The 23,672-nt window shown below is 44.5% G+C and overlaps 1 protein-coding gene across 1 annotated transcript in view; it reads right to left on the bottom strand.

Annotated features, from left to right (window-relative positions):
• The window catches only part of LMOD1 (leiomodin 1), a 52,804-nt gene extending 40,200 nt beyond the window's left edge, over window positions 1-12,604 (bottom strand). Inside the window, exon 1 of the mRNA XM_084853683.1 lies at window positions 12,172-12,604. Within this exon, the coding sequence (XP_084709809.1) occupies window positions 12,172-12,432 (261 nt within the window). The 5' untranslated portion in view covers window positions 12,433-12,604. The remainder of the gene's footprint in view (window positions 1-12,171) is intronic.
• Window positions 12,605-23,672: the final 11,068 nt, after the last annotated feature.

Here is a 23,672-nt window from a genome sequence, read left to right as displayed (position 1 = left end):
CTGAAACATTCATTTTGTTTGAGCTGATTTGGATGAGTAATCAGTTGGCTGGCTTTGTTCCCTGTGAAATTTAAATACATCCTTGTAATTATTTCTAAATGTGCAAATTTAGTTATAAAGTAGCATGTACAGATTTGTTTTCTATGGGCCCTGGGCTCCCAATCTTTTAAGTGACTAGCAGCTCTCCTGTGCCATGGGTTAAAAGGAAAAGGAGTGACCACACACAAACTGAGGGCAGCCCTATGCACTGGCCCACAGTTCGAATGATGCTGGGAATCTCGACCTGAGCTGCTGCTTTCCCCATGTTCCCCTACTAAGGCAGGCCTTCCCACCAGCCGTTCACCTCAGACGTCAACATCTGCTTCACTGTTGCAGTCCTCTCCAACCTGCTACGCTCTAGATGTACACCCCCATCATCCACAGCCAGGGCTGCCAATGGGTATTCTGGATGGGAATGATGGGAGTTGTAGTCCCAAACATCTGAGGGGCACCAGGCTGAGGAAGGCGGTGCTATTGTTTGCATTCAATTAATCAGTTAGGGAGGACACTATATGAGACACAGGACGAGAAGACACAGGACGAGAAGCTTCGTGGTCTTGACAGTCTGCATTTCCTTATGGCAAGAAAAGCTCTAAATACAGCCCAGCATCTCAGATGACCATGACAGAAGCCTCAAAGAATCAGGCCATTAATGAGGGCCGGTCCACATGTTGCTCTGTATAACTTGGTGTGTGTGTGTGTATGTGTGTTCAGAATTACTGGACACTTGGGGAAAAAGCAGCAATATGCAAAAACAGTGACACTAGAATATCAGCCGTGGTAAGGTCCACACAGCCCTTGAAAGGTTCAGCCTTGAAAAAATTAGAAAATACTAATACAGAACTTCAGCTCTCCTAAAGGTTTCAACTGCACCTTATATTCTAAAACCATATATTGAAACACGAGAATGGTAAACCACTAGACTACTTATGGAAGAATGTCAGGGGCATGAGAATTGCTTTGATCAGGTGATTATCCTTCCAGTGTGTGTGAGAGCTCCATGTCATAAATTTGGCCCCAGTTGAAGCCCCGCTGCTGCTGGGATCTGGGGTTTCAGAAGTGTTAATCTCCCTGTTACTAACAAGCCCAAGGAGGAGGAAGAGAATGGACAGGATATTTTTTTCCTCTTTCCCTCCAGGGATGGAAAGAGAAGAGAGTCAGCTTGGCAATATTTTATTACTGCAACACGATCTAAAGGGCCAGATTTACCAGACAGTTTGGCAACTAACCAACATGCTTTGTATTCTACAGTTTAGCACTATTGAAAGTCAAATTAAGTGAGAAAGCAACCCTCACCTGAAGATGCCTCACGCCTATCAACGTTTTAAAATACATAAGCATTACTATTTGGGATCTTTCTTTACCTTAACTGGAGAAAACTCTACTCTTTGTTATACTAGCAACACTTTGACCCAGAATGTACTTGTCTTGCACCATGATGAAAGCAAAATCAATCAAACGGGGTATATTTTGTGGGGAATGTGCATGATTTCAGGTCCCATTCTTAAATGGATCTTTAAAAGCAAAAACATGATGACAGTTCAGTTAAAAAGTGTAAATATGTTTGTTTGACTCTTAATAAGCTGCAGGCAGAGTGTAGCTTACCTTGGGGTTCTAAGACTTTTCAAAAACCCCTGAAGAGCAATGAAACAAATCCAAATTGTTGGCTTATTTGGCACCATATAACTGCTTGACCTTAGCCTTGGACATACCATATGACTCTACAGCACACATTATGATTCAAAGGAGCAGACAGTCAGGAAAACAAAAACTTAGTTAAAAATAATGAATAAGCTACATGAGGAAGTGTGCAGGGGTGGGGCCCAGCAGGTGTGATCCTGTTCCCATCCTCCACATGTTGATTCTATATACATCTATTCGGTGAAATGTGACTAGGGCTGTATACTCGAAGTTACTGTGAAGTTACCAGTGACCCCCATGTGCACCCCCCCCACTCATGGGGAACTTTCAGGCCATGGGCTACATTTGCACATCACTTTAAGCCAGAGGGAGTACATAAATAAAGATGTGTGGGATAGAGGATATCAGCTGCATACGTGCATGATTTTGGTCACAAAAATGGCCTGTGATGGATTGCTGCTTCATGAGTACTGCTGCTGTGGTCAAATGTACAACCCCCACCCCCACAAGCACAAAAAACAAATGTCATTACAACACAAACAAAAATCAGAAGGATCTCCCAGTGTTATGTGTAGTTTAAGCAGAGGCAAACAGAACAGAGTTGTCCATCTGCCCTACTTGCCTTGCTGAGGAGGCCACAGCTGCTTTAGCAACTGAGTGGAAGCAAAAGCTTGGCTCCCATGATTAAAGCTTTAAATAGGATTGAACTGTCTGTGCGCTTGCATAGAACTTGCTGGTATTTATGAAGCCCCTTACTAATGAAAAGGCTTTTATGCTCTAGCTGGGAGAAATGTATATTCTCCACAGCATTCAAATCATCCTGAGTCACAAATGAGAAAAATGTCTGACACGTTGTTCTTTCTGAAATGGTCTATTTGTTATTATGCTGGTATTTATCATTCCACGTGCACTCAAGGGCCCTAGTCAGACCCTTAACAAAATCATTGTTCATGCGGTAGACCAGCTTTCCCAAGCTGGTGCCCTCCAGATGTATTGGACTACAACTCCTAGCATGCATCAAGCAGCCATGGCTGTCTGATGCATGCTGGGAGTTGTAGTCCAGCCCATCTGGAGGGCACCAGCTTGTGGAAGGCTGCTGAAGACCATTTGACCCCATGCTTGCAAAGAAGACACACCCAGTGTGCTTAACTCTCCCCAGGGCCAGCCCAAGACATTTTGCTGCCTGAGGGGAAGGACAAGATGGCGCTCTCCCCCAGTCCACATACAGCAGCTGACTGGGCTGGCAGCTGAATCTTAGTTCAACACTAGTGATGGGACAGCATCCTTCACCACACCTGGGGCAGCAGGCTGATTTAGTGGACCTGGGAAAATGTTCTTATACTGCTCTTTCCTCCAACAAAATGGAACAGCAGGAGAATTCATGAGAACCAGCTGGGAGGTTTCCACAGCTGCCCCCCAGCAACTGCCACCTGAGGCAGTTGCCTCACCCTGCTTAATGAAAAGGCTGGCCTTGACTCTACCCCAACCTCTACAACTCCCAGCATTCCTGACCATTGGCCATGTTAACTGGGGCAGATGGGAGTTGCAGTCAAAAAACATCTGGAGGACACCAGGCTGGTGAAAGGTGATCTACCCAGTGAAAACTGAAGGGATAAAGAAAATTATTTGCTATAAAGAGGCATGAATCATGCATGCATCTAAGAGCTTGTGATTCACCAAAGCAAAGACAGCCCACTAACCATGGAGCCCCAGGGACTCAGCAAACTTGATATCAGACCCCTGGCTGGCGGGCTTGGTTCAGCTTGATGAGTCACAAGTTGGGCAGGCCTAGTTTACAATTTGCTTTGCTTCCTGTTTTCCTACTTGTTTTTCACCAGCTTTCAGGTTCAGGATGCTTCCTGTTGACCTCTGGGGTGGGACAGAAAAATGAACTGTCAGGAATTATCATTCCACTGAAATACCACAGTATTTGTTGTTGTTGTTGTTGTTGTTCTGGCCTTCTTTCAGCCCAGCATGGAACAGAAAACCTGGTATGCATTTTTTAAAGTGTTGTTCCTTGCCCTTTTAAAACAAATAGAGAATCTCTAGTTTAAAATTAATATCCTTCTAGATACTAGTGAGTTCCACACAAATGTATGCATTTTTAAAAAGTTTACAGAGTGAATAGCAAACGTAAAGAAACATATATATTATATATTTTGACTCCAGGAATCAATAAATATTGGTAACAGTATTCACATGCATCTAGGTTATCCAAGAAAATATGAAAGGGATGGACACAGGGCAGTGGGGATGCGGGCGGGGACAGGGACTAAGTGGTTTTCTACACAGGGCATTTACTGTGTACTCACATTCCCTACTCACATTTGTTTACAGATTCTGTAGATGGTGTCATGAACCTCCAGTTTCACTTCTGTTTCTAAACAGCACTAATGGTGAGGTTTTTTGAGCAGGGAAAATGCAGTATTATTTATTAAAGTGAAAGAAAACGCTTTTCCACGTGTGCAATTGCACTATTCCAGTATACCACAGTGCCACCAAGAGGTTTTGTCATGGAAAAGCAGAAAAGGAAACACTTTGTGTAGTGCTCGGATCTCAATAATGCAACGTAACTGAAAGAAGACACAGTGGATTAACAGACTCTTGTAGAAAAGCTCAATCACGTATATCATCAGTATCAAGGCTTAGAATGTACTGTAGAAATATTCTAATCTGCGGAAATGAAAGGAACTTGTAGGCACTGAGAAGTAAAAACCTTATTGAAGGAAGTTGTTTGCATATGATGTTATGAAAAGATGAAGGAGGAGGCCCATTTAAGCCGCCTTGGGTTCCTTGCAAGAGGAAAAAGGTGAAATATAAATGTAATAATAAAATAAAGATGTCCACACTGATACATATACATACAAAAATCTTAGGAGTCAAGAATTACAGAGTTGAAAGGGATCCTGAATCTCTTTGCAATCAGAAGAACTGAGCTGTAAGGGACCCCTGAAAGATCATTCAGACCAACCACAAACTCATAACAGTATAATAGTGTTTAGTACTAAATAGTAAATACTGGGTTTTAAAGGCATGGGAAGTGGCGGGGGACACAGAGCTCTTTGATGTGTTGAGATTCCAGTTATACTCCCTGGCAGAAATAGATCCAAATTTTCTTTCTGAATGGTTCGTTTTATCGTATCTATGGTGTGGGGAAAGTTACACCTTCTACAATCTACAAAAAAGTCATTCCTATCCCACCACTTTAGCTGCTGTGATGCAACCAGAGATTATACTTCAACACCTGTATCCATTTGCAAGACAAGCAGAAACATAGGAAGCCTCCTTATATTCCATCTGGGCCATCTACTCCACTAGCTCATCTAGTCACTAGCCCATGTAGACCACCATCTATCGCATCTAGACCACTATTGACGACACCTACTAGCATTGGCTCTCCAGGGTTTCGTTTCATTTCTCACATTTCTATACTGCCCAGTAGCCAAAGCTTTCTGGGCAGTTTACAAAGATTAAAAACCCTAAAATACAATATAATAACTCACTATAAAACCAATTACATAGAAAAATAAAACAATTTTAAACAGTCAACAACAGCAGTAACAAACCATAAATCCCAGGACCCATTAAAACCTTATCATATGCTGTCAAATGCCTGAGAGGAGAGGAAACTCCTAACTAGGCACCAAAAAGATGACAATGTTTCCTCAGGCAGGCCTCGCTGGGGAGAACATTTCATAATCTGAGAAGGCCCTCTCCCTTGTTGCCACCCTCCAAGTCTCACTCAGAAGAGGCCCTTGGAGGAAGGCCTCAGGTGATGGTTGTGGTATACAGGTAGCTTCATAGGCTCTCCGTCAGGTATTGCAATCCTGAGACACAATACCTGAGTCAAAATCCCAAATCAGGGAGGAGTCTTTCCTAGCCCTACCTAGAGATGCTGAAGATTAAACCAGGGACCTTCTGTATGTGAAGCATGTGGTCTACCCACTAAAGTACAGGCCCTCTCCACCTCTGCCTCATGTGCTTCTGGGCCAAAGTATTCAGCCCAGACTTTTCACAGTGTGTGTTTGCTTGTGTGTGTATGATTGGGTTCATCTTGGGAGAGGGAGTTGCAATTTAGGGCTGTTGCTACTATTAGACAGAATGAGATGATCAACTCAGGCACCAGATGCTGGCTGGTGTGGAGGTGCTAGTGGTGGCAACCCCCTATCTGTTCCTCTCCATTGGAGGACAGAGCTGTATGTTCCAGGCAGCCTGCCCTGAGCCCCCTAACCTAGTCTTAGGGAGGGGCCATGGCTCAGTGGTAGAGCACCTGCTTTGCATGCAGAAAGTGCAGGTTCGATCCTCAGCATCTCCTGGTAGGGCTGGAAAAATTCCTGCCTAAAACCCCAGAAAGCCATTGCTGCCTGTCAGTGTCAATATTCCTGGGATAGAGGGACCAAAGTTCTGACTCAGTATAAGGCAGTATTCCTATGTTCCTGCTGCCCTCAGGTGAGGTGGAGGATGCTGACTTGCCACCAATGTTGAAGTAAGATTTAGCTGGCAGTCTGGTCAACTTTTGTAGGTGGAATAGTGCGGGCAGCACCATCTTGTCCTTCATCTCAGGCAGCAAAATGCCTCAGGTCAGCCCTAGAGCATATCTTCAAAGATGAAGCAGCCAAGGGTTTCCCTCCTCTTTTCTTTTCTTAACAGGAAAAATGCTTTGCTGCCCTTACAAGAAGTCATGATGTAGTGTCGTCCCCATGGGGCATTGTGTGCCAAATTACATAGGGAATGTCACCGGCAAATCAGCTGTTGCTTGAAGCAGCAGCAAAGTGTGGGTTTTTTTCTGTTAAAAAAATGAAGAGAAAAATTCCTTGGCTGCCTCCTCTTTAAAGGTAAGCCCCTTCAAATGTTCATAGAATTCTTCACCCAGCTCTTGAAAATTGTTGAATAGTCCTCCACTTCTGTGGGGGATTAATGGTCCCACAGAAGTGGTGCTAGTGGTGAGAGATATTTGACTCTGCCACCTTTTAGCTGCCACCATTTTTTTCTGGCAGGATTTTGTGTGCTTTTAATAAACAGAAATGTAATAGGTGCTGTTTTCCCAGCCTGGAGTTTCAAATGATAGGAATTGCTTAACCTGTTAAATTCCTCCTGTCATGAAGGTACATTTAAAAAGTACGCAGCTGCTGCACTTTGTTTTCTAAACCACCTTGGGAGCCTTGCTGGTGCCGAAAGGCGGTATAGAAATGTTTTTATAATAAACCAGCAAACAGACTCAGTTTCGCACTGGTTGGAATAGCCCTTTGTTTGATACAGCAAAGCCTTCAAGCCAACGTACACAGCTGTCAGAACTGGACACATTGTGCCTCCCCATCTGAGTGGAGCCATGACTGATGGCACCAATAGGCACAGCCCCTGCCATGGTGTACCCCCATAGGCCCCTGAGGGAGAGGCTGTCCACTCCACTGACCTGAAGGGGGCTGCCCTATTGCAGGGGGGAGCCCTATAACCCTGTCCTCAGAGCACCCCCCCCCCACCCCGGCTTCAAACTTTATCCACAGCAAGGCTATGTGCTGGTTAGGGACATCTGCCACCTAGTGACTGAAGTTGGTACTGCAGGCTTCAAACACACAGACACATTTAAATTAATTGTTTTAACAATCGAATAACTTGAGGTGCACACTGCACTCTTAATATGCATGCCAAGTTTCAGTTGTCTAGGTTTCATGGTCTTGGTATGATGGTGTTGACAGACAGAAGCATTCTCACTATTATTATTATTATTATTATTTATATATATATATATATATATATATGTATGAATATGGTAGATAAACCTTCCAGAACGAAAGCCCTACTTGGGTGTTATTTAACCCACTTATCTCTAGAGGCGAGCAGGGAGGAGGGCTACGCCACACAGCCCTGCCCCCAACATCATGCATGGTATATCGTCCTCCTCGGTGTTTGCGTGTACAGTGCGAATGTCTGCAGAGGGGAGCTCTACATATGTAGGGGAGCCTCGTATGCACGTAGGCCTCCTCGCGTCAGATGCTTACGCTCTATGCACAAACACTTGGAGGGTGATGTATGAGATCAGAAGTGGGGCCACACTATTTAGCTCCCAACTCACATGCTAAGCAAGTTAAATAACGCCTGAATAGTTTTTCACTCATATGAGGAGGATGACATCTTTCTATGGTGTCCACTTATGAATCTCCAAAAAAGAGGACAAAAAGGACAGTGATTTGCATGATAGCTGCATGTGCTAATTTACACATATGTATGTATATTTAGAAATAATTTTTAGAAATTCACGAGAAATACAGTACATCTCACCACAGGGCGGAAGACTGTGACCATGTGAGCTGTGTGCCCACCTGGTCAGTCTGCTGTCCAGGTGCTATTTGTTGATGGGCAACACTCATTATGGCTCTTTTTCTTTAAAATGGAATTGGACAGGAAAGCCCTTCAAACAGAGGACAGAGGAAGATCCCTGGCAGCCCTCCAAATAGAGGAGTGTCTTCTCTAAAAGAGGACATCTGGCCATTCTCTCTGACCATGAGGTTTTGAAGCAAGTCACCACTGATGGACTCATTTGCCCTCTCCTGCCTTTTTCTTGTCAATGGCTTCTGCTGCGCCAGTTCGGTCCCCAACATTAAAAGCAGTAACACAACAGGGCCCAGCAGAGCTTAGAATTGGGCAGTCTAGAAATGAAGAATGTTAATTCTATTTCTACACACAGTTTTGAACAACTTTCACCCAGTTTCGAATCTGCCATTTTTGGGCAAGGTGATTGAGCGGGTGGCGATGCAGTTCAAGGCACACTTGGAAGAAGCCGATTATCTAGATCCATTTCAATCGGGCTTCAGGCCTGGGCACGGGACAGAAACGGCCTTCGTCACCTTGGTGGATGATATGAGGAAGAGGGCTTTGGATAGGAGCGAATGCTCCTTCCTTGTTCTCCTTGACCTCTCCGCGGCTTTTGATACCACTGACCACGGTATCCTCCTGGACCAACTGGACGGGTTGGGCATTGGAGACACCGTATTACGGTGGTTCCAGTCCTTCCTCTCCAGCAGGTACAAGAGGGTAACACTGGGAGAGGAGGTTTCGGACCCGTGGCCGCTCACTTGTGGGGTGCCACAGTCTTCTCCCTGATGCTATTTAACATCTATGTGAAGCTGCTGGGGGCTATCATCAGGAGGTTTGGGGTGCAGTGTCATCAGTATGCGGATGACAGGCAGCTCTACCTCTTGTTTAAATCTTCACCAAGGTTGGCCGTAGAATCCCTGTCCAAATGTCTGGAGACAGTGAGAGGCTGGATGGGGAGGAATAAGCTGAAGTTGAACCCTGACAAGGTGCTTTGGGTGGGAGACAAGAGGAGGTTGGGGGATGTTGACCTGGTGTTGAATGGGGTGCGGCTACCCTTGAAAGACCAGGTCCGCAGCCTGGGGGTCATTTTAGACTCCCAGCTGTCCATGGAGGCTCAGGTGTCAGCTGTGAGCTGGACAGCGCTGTACCAACTCCATCTGATCAGGCAGCTGTGCCGCTACCTTCCCAACCATCTGCTCCCATTGGTAGTACATACCCTGGTCTCCTCTTGTCTAGACTACTGTAATGCACTGTATATGGAGTTACCCTTGAAGATGGTTCAGATGCTGCAGCTGGTACAGAACACGGCGGCTCGCCTGATTAAAGGTGGCGGTGTGATCCCATTACTCCGGTGCTGAAGGAGTTGCACTGGTTACCAGTTGTTTTCCGGGCCAAATTCAAGGTGTTGGTTTTGACCTTTAAAACCCTATATGGTTCCGGCCCAGCCTATCTTAAGGAGCGCCTCCAGCAACACCAGACAGGCTGCTTAACAAGATCAGCCTTGGATGGCCCTCTCTCTGTCCCATCAGCCAGGACAGCTAGGCTGGTGAGGACGAGGGAGAGGGCCTTCTCTGTGGTGGCCCCCACTCTGTGGAACTCCCTCCCTAGGGAACTCCACCATGCCCACTCTTTAATGAGCTTCTACCAAGTGTTAAAAACATGGTTGTTCAGGCAGGCATTTGGGGTGGGTTAGGGTATTTTTAGAAATATGTTTTAATGTAGAATTGTATTGTTTTAAAACTGTTTGTATTGCTGTACATCGCCCAGAGTGGCTGGGTGACTGGCCAGATGGGCGATTAAGAAATTTAATAAATAAATAAATAAACACACACACACACACACACACACACACACCTTCATCTAACTTTATCATATTCATGAACAAAAGTGATGGCTTCCTGCCTGCTCTTAGATCCAGCACAAGCTGCTTCCACTTGCCTTGAAAGCCCTCCATGGCTTTACTCCCTAGTCCCTTTATCTCTCTGTTCTTATAGACCAATGCGTCCCTGCCTGTGACCTTGGCTTCTCCAGCTCCACCACCCTGAGATATCTGATGATCTTCAGCACCCTAAATGACTCTGCCCTTCCTTGTTTGCTGTCCCATATGCTTGGAACTGCCCGCCAGAACACCTGGATGATGCCACCTCTTTCTGTTCCTTCAAATCCCTCCTCATAATCCACCTTTTCCCTGAAGCCTTTGGTACAACTTCATTGTCCCCATGCCCTGATGCAGAGGTGAGCAAGACACGGCTCATGGCCATTTTAGCGGCCCTACACTTGAATTTGCTGCAGTGGCCAAAATAAGTAGATATTTTGCAAAGAAACAAGGCACGTGGGGAGAATACACCTTGTTTGCTAGCTCAGTCACATTCCTGGAAGCACAATTCTGCTAGCCAACAAGGTATGCGCTTCCCATGCACCTTGTTTCCTTGCAAAACCTTTGCTTTTTTGCTACCACTACCACAGCAGTAAGAAATTTAATAGCAATTGCAGCAGGACTAATTTTGGCAGAGGCAGGGTGTGGCCCCAGGTGGGGTCTGGGGGAGAAATGCAGACTCCCAGAGGTTACCCACTTCTCCCCTACTGTAACTAAGCCAAAGCTAATTCATATTCTCTCCCTGTTTATCCATGCCTCCCCTCCCCTCCCTCACCTGTCCCCTTTAAATGGAATTATTGATTCCAAGTCCCTTGGGGGTAGTCTGTCAAGCGCTATGATGGTGCTATATAAATAAATAATGCTGTTGATAGTCATAATATTTTAACATCCCACTATATGCCAATCATGAAGAGAAGAGGGCCCATATATTGCAGTGACCCCAAGAGCTGAGGGCCAATGTATCAGTTCACAAAGCATGGCCAGCCCTGCCATTAGGCAGAGTGAGGCAGCCTCCTTAGGCAGCAAATGCTGGAGAGTGAGGAGCAGCAGGGGTGTGTGTATACCATGTGGCCTGCCTTGCATCCCCTTAATTAGCCTGCTGCCCTGTCCACGTGTGGTGGAGGGCCACCAGTGTTGATGTAAGATTAAACTGCTGGTCCGGTGGCTTTCTGTACACGGAATGAGGTGGGGGAGACATATTGTTCTCCATCTCAGGCAGCAAAATATCTTGGGCCAGACTTGTCACAAAGGATTGCCTCATCCCAATGGCTGTCCCTGTCAGTAGAGGCCAGGCCAGCCACTGTCAGGGGTAGGCTTGGTCCTACCTCAAAGTTGGCGCAAGTGCAAGGCGCAGTAGCAGGCAGGCTTGGCTCCTCCCCATCTGTGTCCCTAGATAGACCTAGGCAGGCAGCAGTAGTTGCTCCTGAAAAGACTGGCTTGCTGGCCTAGCCTCTCCCCCATAAAGATACAACAATACTGTTATGCCTCCCATGGCTGCTTGTCAGGTGGCACTACATATGGTTGCCACCATTTTTGCTGGTTCTGATCCTGACCTTTCTACACAGAAAGTTAACAAGTGAAGCTTTTCCAGGCATGGGGATAACTGTCAAGACAAGCTTCACTCATTAACTTTCTAGGTGAGCAGCTGTTAAAGAGTACGGCCCGCAAAAAAACGTTGATAACCCTTGTACTAGTGCTTCTCCTCAGCTCCTTGCCTCAGTTGCAGCAACAATGTCCACTTTCAGATGCTGCTGCCACATTGAGGAAACGAGGGTGTATTCCCAGAGTCAATGCTTCAATTTTTGGGATGTTAGCAGGATGGCCACTGGAAACAAACAGACCTGGGGCTCAAGCCAGTCATGGCAGGGGAGAAAGGCCTCCTGCTCCTTATTTAACATGTTCCCTGTTGGACAGGAGAACACAGGACAGCAGAAGTCCAATGTGACTAAGCGGCAAACATCAACTAATTATACCATCATAACAGTGACTTATATTTCACAGACTCTTGGGAAAGTATTTGTGACAATGAAAGGCAATAAACTAACAGCTTAACATTCCCTGCTCTGTTCCTTGATGATCCCCTTTGGAAGGGTTAATCATAGCTAAGACTGTTGCATTTAAACCTGTTGCTCCTTATCATGATCAGCACCTTTATTTTGGAGAGACACCTTCTATTTTCCAGTTCTAATCCCTTAAGTGGGTTTCATAGTAAATCAAGGCTATGCCTGTTTTCCCTTTATTTTCTTTTGTGTGGTGTACAAATGCCCCCTTTCCCACACACAGCGACAGCAATAACTTACATCCATCGACTGTTCCCTCTGAATGAGTTTCTTGGTCTCCTTTTCACAGTAGTTGAGCATTGCCTCTCGGTTGTATTTGCCTTTAGGCTGTTTGTCAGTTTGGTCTTTCTGCCGCAGCCCCACAGGAATGGTTCCATCTGAATCAGATGCGTCCAGCTCTTTTTCTAGCTCTTCCATCTCCTCTGGAGACAAAGTGGACAATAAGTTGTCAATATCTGGATCCTCACTGACTTGCCTTCTGTATTTTGCTACCTTGGACATCTTGGCAGTTTGCAGGTGAAGCACTGTACGTATTTATATTTTTTAAAAGGTGAGAGGAAAACAAGTAGCAAATTAATAGGATTTCTGTTAAAATCGTCCGAGGAAACCAGTCTCTTCTTTCCCTTACTTTAGAGGTGCTGAAATGTTACAAGTAAGAAACTGTGACTTCCCTACAGCCTGGAATATAATGGTTATGCAGATGAAGAACAGTTGACCAATGAAAGCAGTTCCGCCCAGCTCAGATAGGCCAATCGGACAGGGCAGGAGGTGGAGCTAGGTCCATCAGAAAAGTTTGAAACCTGAGGACATTCCAGGGAATCTTGAAGTGCCGCATGACCAAATTTAGTCCTGAACATTTAGCTTTTTAAAGGCAATGGAAGAAAGAAGCATGCAAGAAAAGCAAAGCAAAACAAAATCTAACAATCTGCTGGCTGGGAGCGAGGAGCCTGAGATTAAAGCAAAAGCTTCTAGGATGTGTCTGTAAACTGTTCAAAATTCTAACAACAAATGCATCAACACTGTTTCTAGTACAACCTCCTCTTCAACATCTCATTGACATAGTATTATTGAAACTCAGCATCCTCTCAATTGTTCTCTACTATATTGGGCAATAAAATGTAGGAGATTGGGGTCTGAAGTTTTTATTTTCATTAAAAAAAATTTTTAAAGCAACATATTTTATTTCAAAGAAAATGAACATTTGATTCTTTCTTTTGAATTTTATACAATATACTCTTATCAACAGAACAAACACAGAAAATGATGACCATTCATATCTTATGGTTCACTTTCAAAGCACAGCTAATTATACCCACCCTAACTATGCATGCAGATTAGGGCTACAGTCCTACAATAAGTACCAGTAAGCCCCATTGGGTTTATCTTTGAGTAAATTTGCGCAGGAACTGACTACACATCTGCAAGTGCATACAGTAAAAAAAAACAACATACAACGTAACCCCTTGCTAATAACTGGGGGGCTTCTATAGTACTATATGGGAATTTTTATTTTTTGTAAACTACATATTCCCTCCAAAACCTACACTGAATTTCATATTTCCATCTCCTCATCATTATGTGTATGTGAATATACAATTTAGACCCTTTTTCTAAACATAGCTGATTTCACATTGCGAAGTATATTTTGGGATAGTAACTGAGTTGGTGTGGGTGTAGTGGTAGAGCTGCTGGTGCAAGGCTCTCTTTCACAACTTTGCTGTCAAAGAGTAAACTAGGTAACATATATCTTCTTTCCTGGAGGTACTAGTAGGGTCACCAGGTTTTAAGTTAATTTAAGGACTCTGTCTATGCCTTTAAATGCATGGGGGGGGGCACACACAACATGCAACCCATGGCCTTCATCTAGCTTTGCTGGCCCCTGGTGCGAACCCTGTTACCACTGCTAGCACTTCTTATTTTGAAGTGAGATTTGGCCATTTTAGGCTTCTGTAGCAGTTCATTACTGATACAGAAGCCTAAAATGGCTTGACGACAAGGGAGATTTGGACTCTTTAGGCTTCCTTAGTAGTTTGCCTTTGAAAACCAGTGGCAAACTGGGTGATCTCTGTGCCCCTCCCCCTGCACCCTGTGGAGTATGGGGCACCAACCAGAGGTGGTCCGGGTGAGCAAAAATGGCCATCGGACACCCCCACATCTGCCCAGCCCTTCTTTAAATGCTCTGAGACAGCAAAGGAGGACAGAGTGGTTATACCTCCTATCCCATCTCTCCACCATTCTCCTTACCCATTTTGTCAGCTGCTGTGGGGCAGAACTGGAATCCTGCTTTGCTATAACAATCAAGGAAGGAGAGTGTGGAGGGAAGAAGGTGCAGCAGTTGCACCCTCTCCTGCTGTTTCAGAAGATGGAAACAGATTTGGTCAACCCATGGATGATCTACCTAGGAGAGAGGGAGGACTATGACCCTGTTGATTCTTCTAGACCTTTCAGCAGCCCTCAATATACCAAAGAGTCAGCCTTCCCCCACCTGGTACTGTCCCAGTTTTTTGGGCTGCAACTCCCATCAGCCCTAGCCAGCATTATCAGGGTTGATTGGAGTTGCAGTCCAAAATGTCTGGAGGGCACCATAGCTGTCTGGATTCAGAACTGGGTGCATTGTGTTTTGGTTGTTCCATTCCTAACTGGATGACCATTTCCAGAAGATGGTGCTGGGGAACTATTGCTCTCTTCCATGGCACCATACTGCTTAATGTCTACATGAAAACACTAAGTGAAACTATCCGATAATTTGGGGATAGGCGTCATTAGTATGCCTGTTGATGACACCCAGCCCTGTTTCTCCTTTTCATGAAACTCAGGTGAAGCTATGGAAATGCTGAACCATTGGCTGGGATTAGTAATAGACTGAATGGGATACCATAAACTGAAACTCAGTCCAGATAAGATGGAGGTGCTGTTGGTGGGTTGGGTGGTTTCGCTAACTTGGGATGTAATGCCGCTGTATTTTGAATATTTTATTGTATTTTTTTCAAAGCTGTAATATATTTAAATCAAACAAAAGGAAAACATAAATCCAAAGACCAAAAAATGCAATATACATCTAACCAAAACTCAATTAATTAACACAGCTCTTAATTAAGGAAGATCTTCATAGGATTAACAATAATACAAAATGCATATTGTAATTTGCATAGAAAGTGCAGAGAGAAGCTGATTCTCCCTCCACAAAGCATTTTGTAGGACCATCTTCGGAAGATGGGTTATTGTTCTTCTTATGGCATGATTCATACTATATTATTGAGAAGTTTGCATTTTTTAAAACTTCAATGCAAATTAGGGGGAAAATTATGTTAGCCTCCTTTTAAAAGACATTCATTTGTTCTGAACCAGCTATTTGTTCTGAACTAGCTGTATTTGCTCTTTGTACTACAATTCTTATTGGTCTGTGACTGTAATAGAAAATTCATTAATGTATTACATACTCAAGTCCTTCTATAAAGGTCTGCATTGGCTTGACATGAAGTAGTGCTCAAGCTGTTCCAGACGGGGTTATACTCCTTCTGAAAGATCCGATTCTCGAGGGGGGCTGGGGATTTCAGATCTGGCCTTGTCTTTGGAGGCCCAAGTAGCCTCGGTGTTATCTGACCAGCTAAGGCGGGTGCACCACCTACAACCCCTTCTGGACAGAAATAGCCTGGGCAGCCACAGTAATATCCATGCTCTGGTAACATCATTGCAGTGAGTTGCATGGAGGGCTGCCTTTGGAGATTGCTTGCAAACTAAATTTAATGCAAACACAGCAGCTAGATTTTAACTGGGACTGGATGTAGAGAGCATATTTTCATCAGTTTTAAAGCAGCTACTCTGACTCCCGGTCCATTTCCAGGCACACTACAAAGTTCTGGTTTTAACCATTTTGAAAAGCTTTAAATACGTTGGGATCAGTGTATCTAAGTGATCACTTCCTCCTACATGGATCTGCCTAGTTATTCAGATCATCCTCTGAGGCCCTTCTTCAAGCCCCACCCAACCTCAGATGTATAACAGCTGGTAACCAGACACAGTGTCTTGTCTTCTCAACTGCAGTGCCCTATCTTTGGAATTCCCTGCCCAGAGAAGTTTGCCTGGTGCTGGGTGGTTTTTTCTGGAGGTGACATCAGATGAAAACCTTTTTATTTGCTTAGACATTTTAGGTTGCAATAGTATACACAGTTACCTGGAAGTAAGTCCCACTGGACTTGTTGAGATTTTCTTTTGAGTAGACTAGTTCACATATACTAGTTCCTGATAAGGAATGGGCAGCAGGGTAGTTTAATAAGAACAGCAGAGAATCTAGATCGACCTTTGTCTGCGTTATTAATTTCATTTCATCTTGTATTCTATTCCAAAATAATCCAGCTAAATCTACATGTGCAACACTTAAGAATTTAGTTGCCTTCTTCAGTATAACACTTCCAACAATTAGCATTCTTGAAATTGTATACATCACCATTTTGGGGGTGGTGCTATATACCAGCAAGATAAAGCAATTTTTCTGTAGATTAGCACATAATGAACGTTTATTTCTATACAATCATATTTCTTCCCGTGTCTTACACGTTTACATGTTTGTCACCTTCACTAGAAGAGGGGTCCCCTGTCCCTTTAAGAGTATGAGGAAGAGGACATTTTGGAAGACTCCACATGCCATGGCCTAGTAAGGCAGGGCTGAGAAAACACTGTTTTCTACCCAAGTAATACATTTCCAGGGGTAGCCATCTTCGTCTGCTACAGCAAAAACGACCAAAAGTCTTGTGGCCCCTTAAAGGCTAACAAATTTATTGTGGTATATGCTTTTGTAAATACTGTCTGCTTCATCAGATATATTAAGTGTTAATCTCAAGTTTGCAGATTTATATGCACATACTTGGGAGTTGGGGAATTGTAAAGAAGTGAGGTCAGAGAGAACTGAAATGTAGAAAGTACAGTAATAATTTCCTCAACAGTGGCCATTCACAAAACATTGTTGGGTGATAATGCAAACATCATCATACTGGTGAGTTGATTAATACATGTAGTGTTAAAAAAAAATCCTTGTTTAAATCACAGGAAATAGAGTTGAATCTCTTATAAAACCATAGAATCATAGAACAGTAGGGTTGGAAAAGGCCTATAAGAACATCGAGTCCAACCCCCTTGCTCAATGCAGGAATCCAAGTCAGAGCATCCCTGACAGAAGGGTGTCCAGCTTCATCTTGAATGCCTCCAGTGTGGGAGAGCCCACCACCTCCCTAGGTAATTGATTCCATTGTCGTCCTGCTCTAACAGGAATTTTTTCCTGATGTTCAGCCGGAATCTGGCTTCCTGTAACTGGAGCCCATTATTCCATGTCCTGCACTCTGGGATGATCGAGAAGAGATCCTGGCCTTCCTCTCTGTGACAACCTTTCAAGTACCTGAAGAGTGCTATCATATCTCCCCTCAGTCTTCTTTTCTCAAGGCTAAACATGCCCAGTTCTTTCAAGCTCTCCTCATAGAGGTTGTTTGTTTCCAGTCCCCTGATCATCTTTGTTGCCCTCCTCTGAACTTTTTCCAGTTTGTCTGCATCCTTCTTAAAAATGTGGTGCCCAGGACTGGACACAGTACTCAAAATGAGGCCTAACCACTGCTGAGTAGAGGGGAACTAGTACTTCACATGATTTGGAAGTTATACTTCTACTAATGCAGCCCCAAATAGCATTTGCTGTTTTGCAGCCACATCACATCGTTGGCTCATATTCAGCTTGTGATCGACAACAATTCCAAGATCCTTCTCGCTTGCAGTATTATTGAGCCAAGTATCCCCCATCTTGTAATTGTGCATTTAGTTTCTTTTTCCTAGGTGCAGAACTCGGCATTTATCCCTATTACATTTCATTCTGTCTTTTCTGCCCAGAGCCCCAGTCTATCAAGATCACTTTGAATTTTGTTTCTGTCTTCCAGGGTATTAGCTATCCCACCCAATTTGTGTCATTTAGAAATTTGATCAGCATTCCCTGCACCTCCTCCTCCAAGTCATTAATAAAAATGTTGAAGAGCACTGGGGCCAGGACTGAGCCGTGCGGTACTCCGCTCATTACATCTCCCCACTTGAGGCGATCCCATTGATAAGCACACTTTGAATCTGATTCTGTAGCCAACTGTGGATCTACCTGATCGTTCTTTCATCTAGCCCACTTTGAGCTAGTTTGCTCATCAGGATATCATGGGGCACTTTGTTGAAAGCTTTGCTGAAGTCGAGGTATATGATGTCCACAGCACTCCCACAGTCCACAAGGGAGGTTACCTGATCAAAAAATGAGATCAGATTCGTCTGGCTGGATTTGTTCTTGACAAATCCATGTTGGCTTCGAATAATCACTGCATTGTTTTCAAGGTGCTTACAGATGGATTGCTTTATAACCTGCTCCAGAATTTTCCCAGAGATTGATGTCACACTGACTGGTCTGTAGTTCCCAGGTTCCTCCTTTTTGCCCTTTTTGAAGATAGGGACAACATTAGCCCTCCTCCAGTCATCTGGCACTTCACCCATCCTCCATGATTTCTCAAAGATAATAGACAGCTGTTCTGAGAGTTCTTCTGCCAGTTCCTTTATTACTCTAGGATGCAGTTCATCTGACCCTGGAGATTTCAACTCATTCAAAGTAACTAGGTGTTCCTTGACCATATGCCTATCGATCTCAAGCTGCAATCCTGCCCCTTCAGCCTGTACTTCGCCTTTGCCAGGGGGGTCATAGACCCTCTTTCAGGAGAAGACTGAGTCGAAGTAGGAATTGAGCACCTCTGCCTTTTCTTTGTCATCTGTTATCATTTTGCCATCCTTATTTAATAGCTGATTCAATTCTGCCCTTCCTCCCCCTTTCCTTCTAATACTCATACCCTCCATGTCAGTATCTTGCTATCATTCTATCACTCAATTGTGAAATAGCACTAACATGCATTTGCGCTGTCGCGCGATAGATAGCACAAATGCATGTTAGTGCTATTTCATGATTGACCGATAGAGTCATAGGCAGATAGTGACATAGAGGGTATGCATATTGATGGAAGACGACGCGAGATAAACCTGATTTTCAGGCTGTAGTGGGAGTACTTGTTAGCCTGCTGTTGCAGACTTATACGCACTAGTGTTCTAGCGCTTATTTTCAATGATGTTTCAAAAGTTGATCCCTTGGCATCCTGCTCCAAAACGGTGATGAAACTTCCAGAAAACAGGCAGAGGGAAAGGGTTGGGTCCCTGAGGTCATCGGCAGGTGAGCGACACACCCACAAGAGCTGGGCTACATGCCCCATGGGCAGGACTATGATACTGAACCCAGTGCGGTTGTGGAAACAGGTCAGTAATGGAGCTGAAGTAAGTTGGAAAAGTCCGACTATACTGGACTTCACCACGCAGCCAGGTCGGAGTAAATCGCTGGTGGAAACACAGCCATGTGCTTTATAGTCTGGCTTTCTTCTTACGTGTTTTTGAAGACTATTATTGGGCACTATTAGAGCTGTTCTCTCCATTGTGGTGCATGAGCCTTCGTCCATTGTTACCCCAATTTTATGTCTCCCTCCCCTGTAGGATTCAGTTCAAAGCCCTCTTGATGAAGTTCTTCATGCTGTGGCCAAACACATTCTTCCCAGCCCTTGTGAAGTGCAGCCCATCCCTTGCCAGCAGTCCATCTTCCAGATAGTATAGCCTGTGGTCCCAGAATCCAAATCTCTTGCGTTGGCACTACCTTCATAGCCAGTTATTCACCTGAAGTATTTTCCTTTCCCTTTCTATCCCTCTTCTAACTACTGGAAGGATGGATGAGAAAACTCTCTGGGCCCCAAAGTTCTTGAGTTTCCTTCCCAAAGCTTCAAAGTCTGACGCAATTTCTTCATAGCTCCACTTGGCGGTATTATTTATTCCCACATGGATGAGAATCCTAGAATAGTAGGGTTGGAAGGGATACCTGTCATATAAGACCATCGAGTCCAACCCCCAGAAAGGGATACTTGTCAGTCGGCTTTATAAGTGTAGGCAACCCTTCAGTCACATCTTTAATTCATCCTCCTGGGAGACAGCATACCTGGCGAGTCCATGGGTCTTTGCGACATACTTGGTTTTCAGTTCCATGCAGCAGGGAGTCTCCCACAACTACTACTCTTCTCTTCTTGTTGTTGTAGGCCTTGGTTTCATTGCCTCTGCTTCACTGACCTTCAGCCTCTTACTCGCTCTCATGAGGGTCCCCTGTAATTCTTCCTCTGCAGGCTGTCCTCCAGTCTCATCCTCAAGTACCCAAAAATAGTTCCATAGTTCCACCACTTCCACTGGTGCAGACTGGCAATTCTTGATGAATTGTATTGCAGCAATTTCATGTTGATATCTGACTTCAAAGTTATTTTGTTCAAGAATGGCCACCTTTATGTCATTGACAGAGACTTTGTTCACAGGACATGATAGCCCATCATGGCTTAATTTACCTGTGGGGTTGTCATGCCGGGCAGCTGCAGGCGCCATTTTTGTATGGTGCCCAGCTTGCCGTGAACCCAGGTGGCAGGGATTGTTTGAGGGTTAGACAACCCTGAAATTACTCATGGCTTGTTTTAGGGTTATTTGAGGGTTGTCTAACCCTCAAACAATCCCTGCTGCCTGGATTCACATGACATGAGAAGCCATGGCTAGCCGGGCACCCATGGGTGCCCAGCATGAGCAGGGGGTTGGACTCGATGGCCTTGTAGGCCCCTTCCAACCCTACTATTCTACTATTCTATGATTCTATGATGCAACAGCCCCTGTGGGTAAATTAAGCCACAATGGGTTGTCATATCATGTGAACCATGTCAGAGTGCCCTGGGAGGCTGAAGTGTTCTCGCAGTCGTCTTTGAACATTGCCATTTCTGATATCAGATTTGTGTCCAAGTGGTTTTTGTTTTGTTTTTTTGCACAGAGATTGGCCTGTTTATCCTATGTAGAATGTAGTAGAGCATTGCTGGTAAGTGATGGCATATATCACATTGGAAGATATGCAGGTGTATGAACCCTTGATGTTGGGAGGACATTATGTCCTGGAAGAATGTTGCCAGAGTAGACATGGAGACAGAGTTAGCATCTGGATCTGCCACAGGGTCTGGTTCCTGTGTACAGGATATGTGAATTCTGCTTTCTGTTAGAGTGGCCCCGTGTCACATTTTACAGAGGACAATGAAAGGCTCTATTTGAAAGGCTCTCCAGTCCAAATCTGGTTTAAAGATAAAGAACCATAAGAAAGAGCAGGGGACTTGGGCTGAAGTTGCCCATCAACAGTCAGTACCTGAACAACAGACTGAGCAAGCACACAGGTCACCTAGTCAGTCTTCCCCACTGTGGTGTAAAAATGTACTGTATTTCTACTTAAAGTAATTATTTTTAAATTTGCATCACCACATATACATCAGCACATCCACTTGTGTGTGTGCAAACCTGTGTTCTCTTTTGTCCTCATTTTGCCCTCATTGTTTTGATGCTGCATTTCCTCTGTTTTTGCATCTGGCCATACAATCATATTTGCGAAAAGAAACTTTTACAACTGCAGCATAACTAAACTCTTGTGAATGTTGGACCTGTAATTGTAAATGTTGGACCTCTAATAATTCAGGAGTTGCCTGTCAGTACTGAATCCTTGGGATGACAGAGCTGAAATATGAACATTAATTCTCACTTAGGGTTGAGACCCGCCGTACCTCCGTCCTTTCCTTAACATAAGCTTTACAAAGTATGTGCCCCATCTGCCGACAGTCTCCATTATTGCACAGCATAGGGCAATAAGTTTTCATCGGAGGGGGGAAATGCACCAGTTGTCTTTTACAGAAAGAAGCAAACAAAAACCAAGTGACACCCAGCTCTTCAAGATCATCTGGGCATTCCGATCACAATCTGCCCTGCCACCATAGATAATTGTTTGGGATTCAAATGGATTTTGTTTTGGCTTGTGTTTTAATTTTTGTGTGTGCCCCTCCTTGCAGTGCCAGGACTTGATGAATTCGTGATTTATGATGAAGGCGCTGCAGGGAAAATGCAAGATAAATTTAAATAGGCAGCAGTGGGCTGGGGCAAGGGGCTAGATAGAAGTTACTCAGAAGTAAGTCCTACTGTATTCAATGGGGCTTGCTCCCTAGTGTGTTTAGGATTGCAGCCTTAGGCAGTTTATAAATAATAACAATAATAAATTATGTATTATATCTTTTTCTGGTGGCAGGGCTGCAGAGCCTGTTGTTGTTGTTGTTGTTGTTCAGTCGTTCAGTCGTGTCCGACTCTTCGTGACCCCATGGACCATAGCACGCCAGGCCTTCCTGTCCTGCGCTCTCTCCCGGAGCGTGCTCAAGTTCATATTCATTGCATCCGTGATGCTATCTAGCCATCTCATCCTCTGCCGTCCCCTTCTCCTTTTGCCTTCAGTCTTTCCCAGCATCAAGGTCTTTTCCAGGGAGTTTTCTCTTCGCATTAGGTGGCCAAAATATTGGAGCTTCAGCTTCATTATCTGTCCTTCCAATGAGCACTCAGGGTTGATTTCCTTTAGGATGGACTGATTTGACCTCCTTGCAGTCCAGGGCACTCGTAAGAGTCTTCTCCAGCACCACAGTTCGAAAGCATCAATTCTTCGGCGCTCAGCCTTCCTTATAGTCCAGCTCTCACAGCCATACATTACTACTGGGAAAACCATAGCTTTGATTAGACGGACCTTTGTCGGCAAGGTGATGTCTCTGCTTCTTACTATGCTGTCTAGGTTGGCCATAGCTTTCCTCCCAAGGAGCAAGCGTCTTTTAATTTCATGGCTACAGTCACCGTCTGCGGTGATCTTGGAGCCCAAGAAAGTAAAATCTGTCACTGCTTCCATTTCTTCCCCTTCTATATGCCAGGAGGTGATAGGGCCAGATGACATGATCTTCGTTTTTTTAATGTTGAGTTTCAAACCAGCTTTTGCACTCTCCTCTTTCACCCTCAACAAGAGGCTCTTGAGATCCTCTTCGCTTTCTGCCATTAGGGTGGTATCGTCTGCATATCGGAGGTTGTTGATAATTCTCCCGGCAATCTTAATTCCGACCTCTGATTCATCCAACCCGGCATTTCTCATGATGTACTCTGCATATAAGTTAAATAAGCAGGGTGACAATATGCAGCCTTGTCGTACTCCTTTCCCAATTTTGAACCAATCGGTTATCCCATCTCTGGTTCTTACTGCTGCTTCTTGATCCTCGTACAGGTTTCTCAGGAGACAGGTAAGGTGGTCTGGTACTCCCATCTCTTTCAGAATTTGCCACAGTTTGTTGTGATCCACACAATCAAAGGCTTTAGCGTAGTCAATGAAGCAGAAATAGACGTTTTTCTGGAATTCTCTTGCTTTCTCCATGATGCAGCGAATGTTGGCGATTTGATCTCTAGTTCCTCTGCCTCTTCGAAACCCAGCTTGTACTTCTGGTAGTTCTTGGTTCGCATACTGCTGAAGCCTAGCTTGTAGGATTTTGAGCATCACCTTGCTGGCATGTGAAATGAGTGCAATTGTGCGGTAGTTTGAACACTCTTTGGCGTTGCCCTTCTTTGGAATTGGAATGTAAACTGACCTTTTCCAGTCTTGTGGCCACTGCAACCCACTCCAGTATTCTTGCCAAGAAAACCCCATGGAACGTATCACAAGGCTAAAAGAGATGACGCCGGAAGATGAGCCCCTCAGGTCGGAAGGTGTCCAATATGCTACTGGGGAAGAGCAGAGGGTATTTCCAAGTAGCAGAGCCTGTAAGAGCCTGCAAAAAAAGAAA

Source organism: Heloderma suspectum, chromosome 4 (assembly GCF_057233095.1).
Source record: "Heloderma suspectum isolate Gila_16-S chromosome 4, 16-S_ref, whole genome shotgun sequence".
Lineage (NCBI taxonomy): Eukaryota > Metazoa > Chordata > Lepidosauria > Squamata > Helodermatidae > Heloderma > Heloderma suspectum.
Note: the sequence above shows the minus strand (reverse complement) of the source record. Positions and strands in the feature narration are given on the sequence as shown.